The sequence below is a fragment of the Bombina bombina genome, chromosome 5 (genome assembly GCF_027579735.1).
Source record: "Bombina bombina isolate aBomBom1 chromosome 5, aBomBom1.pri, whole genome shotgun sequence".
Taxonomy (NCBI): domain Eukaryota; kingdom Metazoa; phylum Chordata; class Amphibia; order Anura; family Bombinatoridae; genus Bombina; species Bombina bombina.
The window spans coordinates 1089831866-1089846369 of NC_069503.1; the positions used below are offsets into that span (position 1 = coordinate 1089831866).

The 14504-nt window shown below is 39.3% G+C and overlaps 1 protein-coding gene across 2 annotated transcripts in view; it reads right to left on the minus strand.

Moving 5' to 3' along the window:
- ZFAT (zinc finger and AT-hook domain containing) overlaps positions 1 to 14504 on the minus strand; it is a 478376-nt gene that overhangs the window by 287591 nt on the left and 176281 nt on the right. For both annotated transcript variants that reach the window (XM_053715378.1, XM_053715379.1), the window contains exon 3: positions 1759 to 2016. In XM_053715378.1, coding sequence (XP_053571353.1) covers positions 1759 to 2016 — 258 coding nt within the window. The remainder of the gene's footprint in view (positions 1 to 1758; positions 2017 to 14504) is intronic.

The following is a 14504-nucleotide window of genomic DNA, read 5'->3' on the forward strand; positions in this document are numbered from 1 at the left end:
TTCACAAACTACAGCTGGAGGAACAGTTACCACAAGTTTACAACATATGCACTTAACTTTGGTAGAACCAGCATCAGGCAGCGTCTGTCCATTAGTAGATTTAGATCCAGGGTCAGGGTGAGACATCTTGCAATATGTAATAGAAAAAACAACATATAAAGCAAAATTATCAAATTCCTTAAACGACAGTTTCAGGAATGGGAAAGAATGCAAAAAATAAGCTTCTAGAACCAGAAGCAAAGAAAGAAAAATGTTTAAATAATGTGAGTAAAAAAGACGCCCACATTTTTTGGCGCAAAAAAATGTCTGAATACGCATGCGTAGCAGAATACAACTTCCGGCGTAAATTACGTCACCGGAAATGACAAAATTTTTATCGCCAAAAAAATTCGCGCCAAAAATGACGTAATAAAAAAACATTTTCTGCCCCCCGCGAGCCTAACAGCATGCAGGAAAAAATGGTCAAATGAAATTTTTAAAGGTAAGAAAAAATAACTAAATGCATTATCCCAATAATGAAACTGACAATCTGTATTTAAAAAAGGAATACTGATTATCCTGAATCAAGGCAAATATAAGTTTATAGACATATATTTAGAACTTTACATATAAAGTGCCCAACCATAGCGTAGAGTGTCACAAAAAATAAGACTTACTTACCCCAGGACACTCCTCTACATATAGCAGATAGCCAAACCAGTACTGAAACGAGAATCAGTAGAGGTAATGGTATATAAAAGTATATCGTCGATCTGAAAAGGGAGGCAGGAGAAGAAATCTCTATGACCAATAACAGAGAACCTATGAAATAGATCCCCTAGAGGTAGACCATTGTATTCAAATAGGCAATACTCTCTTCACGTCTCTCTGACATTCGCTGCACTCTGAGAGGAAAACCGGGCTTCAACCTGTTGCGAAGCGCATATCAACGAAGAATCTTAAGCACAAACTTACTTCACCACCTCCACGGGAGGCAAAGTTTGTAAAACTGAATTGTGGGTGTGGTGAGGGGTGTATTTATAGGAATTTTAAGGTTTGGGAAACTTTGCCCCTCCTGGTAGGAATGTATATTCCATACGTCACTAGCTCATGGACTCTTGCTAATTACATGAAAGAAATGGCACCTTACCCACATGTAATTTATCTTTTCAGTGTTATAACACAAAATACAAAAGCAATTTGCTACCATAAATATGTAAATATGGATATATATATATATATATATATATATATATATATATATATATATATATATATATATATATAGGTAGATATATATATATATATAAAAAGGACTTTAAAGATGGAACCTAATTTAACTTGTATTTTAAATACATATTAAGTCACGTTCTCTTTAAAGGAATTTGAAACCCAACTTTTTTTCTTTCATGATTCAGATAGAGCATTCAATTTTAAGCAACTTCCTAATTTACTCATATTATTACACGCTAAGTGTAGCCACCAATCAGCAAGCGTTAACCAGGGTTCTGAACCAACAATGGTCCTGCTCCTAAGCTTACATTCTAGCTTTTTCAAATAAAGGTACCAAGAGAACGAAGAAAAATGGATAATTGCGTGCTCTATCTGAATTGTGAAAGAAAAAAATTGGGTTTCGTAACACTTTAAAATAAAAAATAAAAATATGAAAAAGGAATAAAAATATCTAGAGGCTTTAACTTGCAGCCAATAAAAATAAACAAAGCACTGCAACATAAAGTTCAATAACGAGCTGTTAGAAGCCTTGATGTGTTGACTTACCTTGTGTAATATCTTCATCATCATTTAACACAATAATGCAGATATGCTTTTTAAGTTGTCTAATGTTGCAAAATGTTCTACTGCATTTCCGGCACTCCAGGTTTTCAGGAACAGGCTCTGCTGGAAGTTGTGATTCATCTATTTCCAGATTGCTTTCTTTAGATACGCTGACATTTTGATCAGCAACTTCTTCTTCTGCTAGAGACTTTTTTGTAGAACCCTTGGGTCTGCCCCTTTTCCTTTTAACCGAACAAAATTCTATAAAAAAAGCAGAGTAGGTTTAAAATATTTGCACAAGGCATATTGACGTTTAGCATGATCAGAAAATCAAAGAGGTAGAACTGTCAACAACTTACAACATATATTTGCTATGGTGTAAAACAGTGTTCTTAAATGCATACAATATTTAAAAATCAACAAAAGAAAATAGCTAAAATTTTGTATTCAAGGGCAAAAAAAAAACACAGGAAAAAATGGTTTGAATCAGTTGGTTCTGAATTATACAATTTTGCAGAAAGTAGAAGTTTGCTACTGTGCATAATGATACATTTTCATTGGTTCTATAGCAAAATATGTCAACCGGATTGTAAATTAACAAGGAAGTAGAAATTTAACTCTTGATTTATGTTAGCTTGAAAATATTTACATTTGTTCAGTGAAACAAAAAAAAAACCAATTTTTAATAATAGAAATAATAATAATATGAAATTAAACATAAGTTATGCTTACCTGATAAATTAATTTTCCATGGTGGTGAGAGTCCACGATCCATTACTCCCAGGAATTACTCTTCCCTACCACTAGAAGGAAGCAAATATTGCCAAATCCCAAGAGCTCTATAATCCCCCCCCCCCCCCACACACACACACACACACCTCACAGGTACCTCCGTCTAATGAATAGCCAAGCAAAATGAGTTAAGAAAAAAAAAAAGAGCCAAAAAATGAGCAGGGAAAAAAAGATGTGCTCAAGAAAAAACTAACCTTAAAAAAAGACATAGGGTGGGGAACTCTCACCACCATTAAAGAAATGAATTTATTATCAGGTAAGCATAAATTATGTTTTCTTTCATACAGGTGGTAAGTGTCTGCAATTCATTACTCATGGGAACTAATACCAAAGCTGTGGAGTCCATGAGTAAGAACGTAAGGACTGAGAAGCATCTTTTTGCACTGAGAAACTAAATCCACAACACAGTGATACCCAAAAAGGGCATCAAAACCTTATTTTTATTATGCACATTAAATAAAAAATGAAAAATAAATGTATGCTTAACTGATAAATGTATTTATTTCCGGATATGGTGAGTCCACGGCATCCTCGATTACTGTTGGGAACCAATACCCAATCAAGAGTACATAGAGGACTAAGGAGGGACAAGACAGGTAGACCTAAACAAAAGGCACCACCGCTTGAAGAACCTTTCTCCCAAAAGAAGCCTCAGCCGAGGCAAAAGTAACAAATTTATAAAATTTGGAAAAAGTATGTATGGAAGACCAGGTTGCGGCCTTGCAAATCTATTCCACAGAAGCTTCATTTTTGGAAGCCCGGGAAGAGGAGACAGCCCTGGTGAAATGAGCTGTAATTCTCTTAAGAGGCTTCTGACCAGCAGTCTCATAAGCCAAACAAATTATACTTCTCAACCAGAGAGAAAGTGAAGTAGCAGTAGCTTTCTGACCTTTACGTTTCCCAGAGAAACAAAAAGGGCAGAAGATTGGCAAAACTCCTTAGTCGCCTGTATGTAAAATTTTAGGGCACGTACCACATCCAGGTTGTGCAACAAACTCCTTATGAGAAAAAAAGATTAGGACATAGAGAAGGGACAACAATCTCTTGATTAATATTTCTATCTGAAACTATTTTAGGAAGAAAACCAAACTTAGTACGAAGAACCGCCTTATCAGCATGAAATATAAGGTAAGTCAAATCACACTGCAAAGCCGATAGTTCTGAGACTCTCCGAGCATAAGAAATAGCAATAAGAAACAAAACCTTCCAAGACAACTTAATGTCTATGGAATGCATAGGCTCAAATGGAGCCTGCTGCAAAACTCTAAGAACAAGGTTAAGGCTCCAAGGAGGAGCCATGGATCTAAACACAGGCCTAATTCTGACCAAGGCCGGACAAAGTGATTGCACATCTGACATATCTGCTAGACGCTTATGTAGCAAAACAGATAGGGCAGAAATCTGACACTTCAGGGTACTGACCAACAAACCCTTCTCCAGACCTTCCTGGAGAAAGGGCAAAATCCTAGGAATCCTAACCCTACTCCAAGAGTAGCCCTTGTATTCACACCAATAAAGATATTTATGCCATATCTTATGGTAAACCTTCCTAGTTACAGGCTTGCGAGCCTGGATCATGGTCTCAATGACCGATTCAGAAAACCCATGCTTGGATAAAACTAAGTGTTGAATCTCCAAGCAGTCAACTTCAGAGAAACGAGATTTGGATGAAGGAAGTGACCCTGAAGTAAAAGGTCCTCCCTCAGAGGCAGTCTCCAAGGTGGAATGACGTTTCCACTAGGTCTGCATACCAAATCCTGCGAGGCATTCTGCAGAGACGCCATCAGATCCAGCTCCAGCATCCCCCATCTGTTGCCCAAATAATACCTGATAAACCATGCTAAGGACAACTGAGGCCAAGCCATCAGAGCATTGAAGATCGCTCTCAACCGAGATGTTTATGGGGAGAGCAGACTCCTCCCGAGTCCAGAGTCGCTGCGCCTTTAACGAGTCCCAGACTGCTCCCCAGCCCAGCAGGCTGGCGTCTGTGGTCACACTCACCCAGAAAGGCCCCGAAGCATGTGTCCTGAGACAGATGCTCCTGAGAAAGCCACCACGGAAGAGTCTCTTGTCGACTGATCTAAATCTATCCTCTGAGACAGATCCTCATAATCCCCGTTCCATTGCCAGAGCATGCACAAATGCAGAGCTCTCAAATGGAATCAAACAAAGGGAATGATGTCCATGGAAGCTACCATGAAACCAATTACCTCCATTAATTGAGCCACTGATGGTAGCAGTAGCCTGTAGAGAAAGGCAAGAAGAAAGAATCTTGGTTTGTCTGGCCTCCATCAGAAATATTTTCTTTCATGTAATTAGCAAGAGTCCATGAGCTAGTAACGTATGGGATATACATTCCTACCAGGAGGGGCAAAGTTTCCCAAACCTCAAAATGCCTATAAATACACCCCTCACCACACCCACAAATCAGTTTTACAAACTTTGCCTCCTATGGAAGTGGTGAAGTAAGTTTGTGCTAGATTCTATGTTGATATGCGCTCCGCAGCAGGTTGGAGCCCGGTTTTCCTCTCAGCGAGCAGTGAATGTCAGAGGGATGTGAAGAGAGTATTGCCTGTTTGAATTCAATGATCTCCTTCTATGGGGTCTATTTCATAGGTTCTCTGTTATCGGTCGTAGAGATTCATCTCTTACCTCCCTTTTCAGATCGACGATATACTCTTATATATATATACCATTACCTCTGCTGATTTTCGTTTCAGTACTGGTTTGGCTTTCTACAAACATGTAGATGAGTGTCCTGGGGTAAGTAAGTCTTATTTTCTGTGACACTCTAAAGCTATGGTTGGGCACTTTTTTAAGTTCTAAATATATGTATTCAAACATTTATTTGCCTTGACTCAGAATGTTCAACATTCCTTTTTTTCAGACAGTCAGTTTCATATTTGGGATAATGCATTTGAATCAATCATTTTTCTTACCTTAAAAATTTGACTTTTTCCCTGTGGGCTGTTAGGCTCGCGGGGGCTGAAAATGCTTCATTTTATTGCGTCATTCTTGGCACGGACTTTTTTGGGGCAAAAAATCTTTTCTTTTTCCGGCGTCATACGTGTCGCCGGAAGTTGCGTCATTTTTTGATGTTCTTTTGCGCCAAAAATGTCGGCGTTCCGGATGTGGCATCATTTTTGGCGCCAAAAGCATTTAGGCGCCAAATAATGTAGGCGTCTTATTTGGCGCTAAAAAAAAATATATATATATATGGGCGTCACTTTTGTCTCCACATTATTTAAGTCTCATTTTTCATTGCTTCTGGTTGCTAGAAGCTTGTTCTTTGGCATTTTTTCCCATTCCTGAAACTGTCATTTAAGGAATTTGATCAATTTTGCTTTATATGTTGTTTTTTCTCTTACATATTGCAAGATGTCTCACGTTGCATCTGAGTCAGAAGATACTTCAGGAAAATCGCTGTCTGGTGCTGGAACTACCAAAGCTAAGTGTATCTGCTGTAAACTTTTGGTAGCTGTTCCTCCAGCTGTTGTTTGTATTAAATGTCATGACAAACTTGTTAATGCAGATAATATTTCCTTTAGTAAAGTACCATTACCTGTTGCAGTTCCAACAACATCTAATGTTCAGAGTGTTCCTGATAACATAAGAGATTTTGTTTCTGAATCCATTAAGAAGGCTATGTCTGTTATTCTTCCTTCTAGTAAACACAAAAAATCTTCTAAAACTTCTCTTTATCCAGATGAATTTTTAAATGAACATCATCATTCTGATTCTAATGATTCTTCTGGTTCAGAGGATTCTGTCTCAGAGGTTGATGCTGATAAATCTTCATATTTATTTAAAATGGAATTTATTCGTTCTTTACTTAAAGAAGTTTTAATTGCTTTAGAAATTGAGGATTCTGGTCCTCTTGATACTAAATCTAAATGTTTAGACAAGGTCTTTAAATCTCCTGTGGTTATTCCAGAAGTTTTTCATTTTCCTGGTGCTATTTCTGAAGTAATTTCCAGAGAATGGAATAATTTGGGTAATTCATTTACTCCTTCTAAACGTTTTAAGCAATTATATCCTGTGCCGTCCGACAGATTAGAGTTTTTGGACAAAATCCCTAAAGTTGATGGGGCTATTTCTACCCTTGCTAAACGTACTACTATTCCTACGGCAGATGGTACTTCCTTTAAGGATCCTTTAGATAGGAAAATTGAATCCTTTCTAAGAAAAGCTTATCTGTGTTCAGGTAATCTTCTTAGACCTGCTATATCATTGGCTGATGTTGCTGCAGCTTCAACTTTTTGGTTGGAAACTTTAGCGCAATAAGTAACAGATCATTATTCTCATAATATTATTATTCTTCTTCAACATGCTAATAATTTTATCTGTGATGCCATTTTTTATATTATCAGAGTTGATGTCAGGTTTATGTCTCTAGCTATTTTAGCTAGAAGAGCTTTATGGCTTAAAACTTGGAATGCTGATATGTCTTCTAAATCGACTCTACTTTCCCTTTCTTTCCAGGGTAATAAATTATTTGGTTCTCAGTTGGATTCTATTATCTCAACTGTTACTGGTGGGAAAGGAACTTTTTTACCACAGGATAAAAAAATCTAAAGGTAAAAACAGGGCTAATAATCGTTTTCGTTCCTTTCGTTTCAACAAAGAACAAAAGCCTGATCCTTCATCCTCAGGAGCAGTTTCAGTTTGGAAACCATCTCCAGTCTGGAATAAATCCAAGCCTTCTAGAAAAGCAAAGCCAGCTTCTAAGTCCACATGAAGGTGCGGCCCTCATTCCAGCTCAGCTGGTAGGGGGCAGATTACGTTTTTTCAAAGAAATTTGGATCAATTCTGTTCACAATCTTTGGATTCATAACATTGTTTCAGAAGGGTACAGAATTGGTTTCAAGATAAGACCTCCTGCAAAGAGATTTTTTCTTTCCCGTGTCCCAGTAAACCCAGTGAAAGCTCAAGCATTTCTGAAATGTGTTTCAGATCTAGAGTTGGCTGGAATAATTATGCCAGTTCCAGTTCTGGAACAGGGGCTGGGGTTTTATTCGAATCTCTTCATTGTACCAAAGAAGGAGAATTCCTTCAAACCAGTTCTGGATCTAAAAATATTGAATCGTTATGTAAGGATACCAACATTCAAAATGGTAACTGTAAGGACTATCTTGCCTTTTGTTCAGCAAGGAAATTATATGTCTACAATAGATTTACAGGATGCATATCTGTATATTCCGATTCATCCAGCTCACTATCAGTTCCTGAGATTCTCTTTCCTGGACAAGCATTACCAGTTTGTGGCTCTGCCGTTTGGCCTAGCAACAGCTCCAAGAATTTTTACAAAGGTTCTCGGTGCCCTTCTGTCTGTAATCAGAGAACAGGGTATTGTGGTATTTCCTTATTTGGACGATTTCTTGGTACTTGCTCAGTCTTCACATTTAGCAGAATCTCATACGAATCGACTTGTGTTGTTTCTTCAAGATCATGGTTGGAGGATCAATTCACTAAAAAGTTCATTGATTCCTCAGACAAGGGTAACTTTTTTGGGTTTCCAGATAGATTCAGTGTCCATGACTCTGTCTTTGACAGACAAGAGACGTCTAAAATTGATTTCAGCTTGTCGAAACCTTCAGTCACAATCATTCCCTTCGGTAGCCTTATGCATGGAAATTCTAGGTCTTATGACTGCTGCATCGGACGCGATCCCCTTTGCTCGTTTTTACATGCGACCTCTTCAGCTCTGTATGCTGAACCAATGGTGCAGGGATTACACAAAGATATCTCAATTAATATCTTTAAAACCGATTGTACGACACTCTCTGACGTGGTGGACAGATCACCATCGTTTAATTCAGGGGGCTTCTTTTGTTCTTCCGACCTGGACTATAATCGCAACAGATGCAAGTCTTACAGGTTGGGGAGCTGTGTGGGGGTCTCTGACGGCACAAGGGGTTTGGGAATCTCAGGAGGTGAGATTACCAATCAATATTTTGGAACTCAGTGCAATTTTCAGAGCTCTTCAGTCTTGGCCTCTTCTGAAGAGAGAGTCGTTCATTTGTTTTCAGACAGACAATGTCACAACTGTGGCATACATCAATCATCAAGGAGGGACTCACAGTCCTCTGGCTATGAAAGAAGTATCTCGAATTCTGGTTTGGGAGGAATCCAGCTCCTGTCTAATCTCTGCAGTTCATATCCCAGGTATAGACAATTGGGAAGCGGATTATCTCAGTCGCCAAACGTTGCATCCGGGCGAATGGTCTCTTCACCCAGAGGTATTTCTTCAGATTGTTCAAATGTGGGAACTCCCAAAAATAGATCTGATGGCTTCTCATCTAAACAAGAAACTTCCCAGGTATCTGTCCAGATCCCGGGATCCTCAGGCGGAGGCAGTGGATGCATTATCACTTCCTTGGAAGTATCATCCTGCCTATATCTTTCCGCCTCTAGTTCTTCTTCCAAGAGTAATCTCCAAGATTCTGAAGGAATGCTCGTTTGTTTTGCTGGTAGCTCCAGCATGGCCTCACAGGTTTTGGTATGCGGATCTTGTCCGGATGGCCTCTTGCCAGCCGTCGACTCTTCCGTTAAGACCAGACCTTCTGTCGCAAGGTCCTTTCTTCCATCAGGATCTCAAATCCTTAAATTTAAAGGTATGGAGATTGAACGCTTGATTCTTGGTCAAAGAGGTTTCTCTGACTCTGTGATTAATACTATGTTACAGGCTCGTAAATCTGTATCTAGAGAGATATATTATAGAGTCTGGAAGACTTATATTTCTTGGTGTCTTTCTCATCATTTTTCCTGGCATTCTTTTAGAATTCCGAGAATTTTACAGTTTCTTCAGGATGGTTTAGATAAAGGTTTGTCCGCAAGTTCCTTGAAAGGACAAATCTCTGCTCTTTCTGTTCTTTTTCACAGAAAGATTGCTAATCTTCCTGATATTCATTGTTTTGTACAAGCTTTGGTTTGTATAAAACCTGTCATTAAGTCTATTTCTCCTCCTTGGAGTTTGAATTTGGTTCTGGGGGCTCTTCAAGCTCCTCCTTTTGAACCCATGCATTCATGGACATTAAATTACTTTCCTGGAAAAGTTTTGTTCCTTTTGGCCATCTCTTCTGCCAGAAGAGTCTCTGAATTATCTGTTCTTTCTTGTGAGTCTCCTTTTCTGATTTTTCATCAGGATAAGGCGGTGTTGCGAACTGCTTTTGAATTTTTACCTAAGGTTGTGAATTCCAACAACATTAGTAGAAAAATTGTGGTTCCTTCATTATGTCCTAATCCTAAGAATTCTAAGGAGAAATCGTTGCATTCTTTGGATGTTGTTAGAGCTTTGAAATATTATGTTGAAGCTACTAAGTCTTTCCGAAATACTTCTAGTCTATTTGTCATCTTTTCCGGTTCTAGAAAAGGTCAGAAAGCTTCTGCCATTTCTTTGGCATCTTGGTTGAAATCCTTAATTCACCATGCTTATGTCGAGTCGGGTAAAACTCCGCCTCAAAGGATTACAGCTCATTCTACTAGGTCAGTTTCTACTTCCTGGGCGTTTAGGAATGAGGCTTCGGTTGATCAGATTTGCAAAGTAGCAACTTGGTCCTCTTTGCATACTTTTACTAAATTCTACCATTTTGATGTGTTTTCTTCTTCTGAAGCAGTTTTTGGTAGAAAAGTACTTCAGGCAGCGGTTTCAGTTTGAATCTTCTGCTTATGTTTTCATTAAACTTTATTTTGGGTGTGGATTATTTTCAGCAGGAATTGGCTGTCTTTATTTTATCCCTCCCTCTCTAGTGACTCTTGCGTGGAAAGATCCACATCTTGGGTAGTCATTATCCCATACGTCACTAGCTCATGGACTCTTGCTAATAACATGAAAGAAAACATAATTTATGTAAGAACTTACCTGATAAATTCATTTCTTTCATATTAGCAAGAGTCCATGAGGCCCACCCTTTTGTGGTGGTTATGATTTTTTTGTATAAAGCACAATTATTCCAATTCCTTATTTTTTATGCTTTCACACTTTTTTTTATCACCTTACTTCTTGGCTATTCGTTAAACTGATTTGTGGGTGTGGTGAGGGGTGTATTTATAGGCATTTTGAGGTTTGGGAAACTTTGCCCCTCCTGGTAGGAATGTATATCCCATACGTCACTAGCTCATGGACTCTTGCTAATATGAAAGAAATGAATTTATCAGGTAAGTTCTTACATAAATTATGTTTTCATTGATAGGGAATCTATTATGGTTCCTAAGAAAACTACCCTTGTGGCTGGAACAAGGGAACTCTTTTTGAAATTCACTTTCCATCCGTGGGAAAGTAGAAAAGACAACACGATCTCTGTGTGAGATTTTGCTTGTAGAAAAGATGGCGCCTGAAAGTAAATGTCATCCAGATAAGGCGCCACTGCAATTCCTCGAGACCGAATCACTACCAAGAGAGCCCCCAGAACATTTGAGAAAATTCTGGGAGCTGTGGAAAGGCCAAATGGAAGAGCCACAAACTGAAAGTGTGTGTCCAGAAAGGCAAATCTCAGACATTTGTGATGATCCCTTTTAATGGGAACCTGAAGGTATGCATCCTCCAAGGCTATTGTCATCATGAACTGACCCTCTAGCACTAAAGGAAGAATGGAACGTATAGTTTCCATCTTGAAGTACGGTACTCTGAGAAACCTGTTTAGACACATTAGATATAGAATAGGACGGAAAGTTCCCTCTTTTTTGGAAACCGCAAACAGATTTGAATAGAAACCTAGACCCTGGTCGTGTACTGGAACTATCCCTCCCAGGGAGGAAAGATCCTGTACACATTTTAAGAACACATCTCTTTTTATCTGGTCTACAGATAATCTTGAGAGGTAGAATCTGCCCATGAGATGGAATATCTTGAATTCTAGCATGCAACCTTGGGGTACTATGTCCACTGCCAAAGGGTCTGGGACATCTCGTATCCAGAACTGAGAGAACCGATAAAGTCTGCCCCCCCCACTTGATCCGATCCCGGATCGGGGGCAACCCTTTCATGCAGATTTTTATTCAGTATTAGGTTTCTTTGATTGCTTCCCCTTGTTCCAAGACTGATTGGGTTTCCAAGAAGGTTTGGACTGTTCCTGCTTGGAAGAGGAAGGGGAAGACTTACCTCTGAAATTACTCTGACATCCTTTAGGTCTATTCTTCTTATCTTGTGGCAGAAAAGACCCTTTACCACCCGAAATATCGGAAATAATTTCTGCCAGACCAGGCCCAAACAAGGTCTTACCCTTGTAAGGAATCGTCAAAAGCTTGGACTTAGATGAAACATCCGCTGACCAAGATTTCAGCCATAATGCTCTGCACGCTAAAACAGTGAAACCAGATATTTTGGCTCCCAACTTAATTACTTGCAATGAAGCATCAGTAATAAAGTTTAAAAAGTAATAAAGGATTGGCTAACTTAAGAGCCTTAATTCTGTCTTGAATTTCTTCCAAAGGATTCTCTACCTGAAGAGAGACAGTGTGTCAAACCAATAAGCTGCCACACTTTACACAGAAGCAATACACACCGTAGGTTGCCATTGGAGACCTTGATGGGCATACATCCTTTATAAATAAGCCTCAAGCTTTTTGTCTATTGGGTCTTTAAAGGAGCAGCTATCCTTAATAGGAATAGTAGTTCTCTTAGCCAAAGTACAAATCACACCTTCCACTTTGGGCACCGTTTGCGACGACTCCTTAATTGAGTCTGCCACGGGAAACATCTTTTTAAAAATAATAATATCCGTAGCACAGTCTGGAACAGGAAATACCTCCACAGAGGAAAGGACATCAGAGTACTTAAGTTTACTAGATTTCCTAGGATTGACAACAACAGGAGAACCAGAATCGTCCAAGGTGACCAAAACCTCCTTTAACAGGACACGAAGGTGTTCAATCTTAAATTTAGCATCAGATGAGGGAATTACACTGTCTGAATCTGAGATCTCCCCCTCAGAGGCTACCGATGTATCTTCCTCGTCAGACTTATGAGAAAAAAAAATCTGTGTAGCCTCAGAAACCCTTCTATCTGAATCTCTAACATTCCCCTTGCATTTCCCCAGTAGCATGGGAATAGCAGTCAAAGCCACAGAGTTCGCAGAAGATACCTGGGCCGCAATTTCTCCTTTCAAATAAACTCCTCCTGGAGATTCAGAGGAACCCCAGGGCACTGCCTGTGACGCCATTAAGGCTTGGGACGAAGGAGGAGACTGCTGCGGCATTGCCTGAACAGCATCATCCTGAGTGGTGGCTCAGAGGCAAAAATACTATCTTTATGCATCAGAGTCCTCTCTATGCAGGAGGAACAGAAAGGCAGGGGAGGGTCAACCTGGCATTCTAAACAAAGTTTGCATTAAGCTATAGGGGAAATTTCCTGATCCATATTGAACCACCAAATTTTTAATAAGCAATTTTAATTAAAAAGCCCACCCCACAAGTTCCTAACTCCTTAAAAGTCACCACCGCCCTACTGAAGAGACTAACGTGGAGTAGCTAAACCCATCTAGAAAAGAAAAACCAGAGCAAACCTACTCTGTCTTTCAAAATAATAAAATCTTGATTGAAGTAAAATAAATTAAATCTTCAGACACCAAAACTTCACCTCCTCCTTGCACCGAAGGCAAAGAGAATGAATGGTGACTGTGGGAAGGAGTACTTAACAGCTTTGCTGTGATGCTCTTTGCCTCCTCCTGCTGGCCAGAAGTGATATTCCCAACAGTAATTGAGGACGCTGCGGACTCACAATATCTTAGGAAAGAAAATTAATCAATCAGGCAAACATAAATCAAGCTGAGACAACTGCCTGATGGACCTTGCTACCAAAGGCTGCCTCAAAAAGAAAAAAAAAAAACACAGAAGTTTCACAACTGGGCTAATTCTAGCTAACTAGAAAAACTCCAAAGAACACTAGTGCTAATAGTACAAGAAACGAAAGTAATGAAAGCAAATTTTTGACATGTTAAAAAGTCACTGTTGCTGCTGTGGGGAATGGAGGAGCTTTGCCCGAAACATCCATGTAAGAAACTAAAAACACAAAATAAAATACTCTGTGCAACTGGACTCAAGTGCAGATTTAATAATATAAATTAGCACACACAGATTTAAAAAAAAAAATTACAAAAAGTAGTGTCAGATAGGAAAATTTAAACTAGTCTCGGTGATCAATCCTCTAGCGGTCCTGACTTGGATATCTCTGGTGGCAATCAGAAGTTGAGCTCACGCTTGTTTTACAGCTTTCCAGGTATCTGCCTGATGTCATCCGCTACAGCTGCTCTCCAGGGACAGCCTGTATTTACAATCCTCAACGCGTTTCCTCTGCCAGTATGGGCAGACTTCATCAGAAGGAGAAAGGTGCATGCAGTTCACCTGTCCACAAGTGCCTTTTTTGAGGTTGCTGTTTTCTCTCCCTTCTTTTTCTATAATTATCATGCACAGCCACCATTAGTGTATGCAGAGCACTGGGGTTGACCGCCTCAGTGCTCTGCATACACTAATGGTAGCTTTCCCTGGAAAAGGCAGCAACACAAGTGTGAGGAAAAGAGGACCTTGAGACAGCAGGTCTTGACTCAGAGAAAGAATTCATGGAGGAGATAAGGACATCTGCACTAGATCCCCGTACCATGTCCTGCCGGGCCAGGCTGAAGCAATTAATATTACTTACTTTGACTCCTGATTGCTCTTACTAATGAGTTACTGATGGAAATGGAGCCCTTTGTAGGGAGAGCCCTCTGAATCTTTATTTTGTGAAGTTCCATCAGGAACTAGATGCATAAAGAGTCTATTATGACGTTGTGGGGGGTTGTTGGTTTAGAGGTTAATATTTATATTATTAGTTCCAATGTGGGTTTGATGGCGGATATAGGGATTTTACGTGTTGGGTTTATTTTGGGGAGGCATTTTAGACTTTTACGGGAGATTTGATGGGTTTTTTTTTTTATTTTCTTAGGCGTCTGCAGTTTCTAAAGTGCAGTAAGTCACTGGCG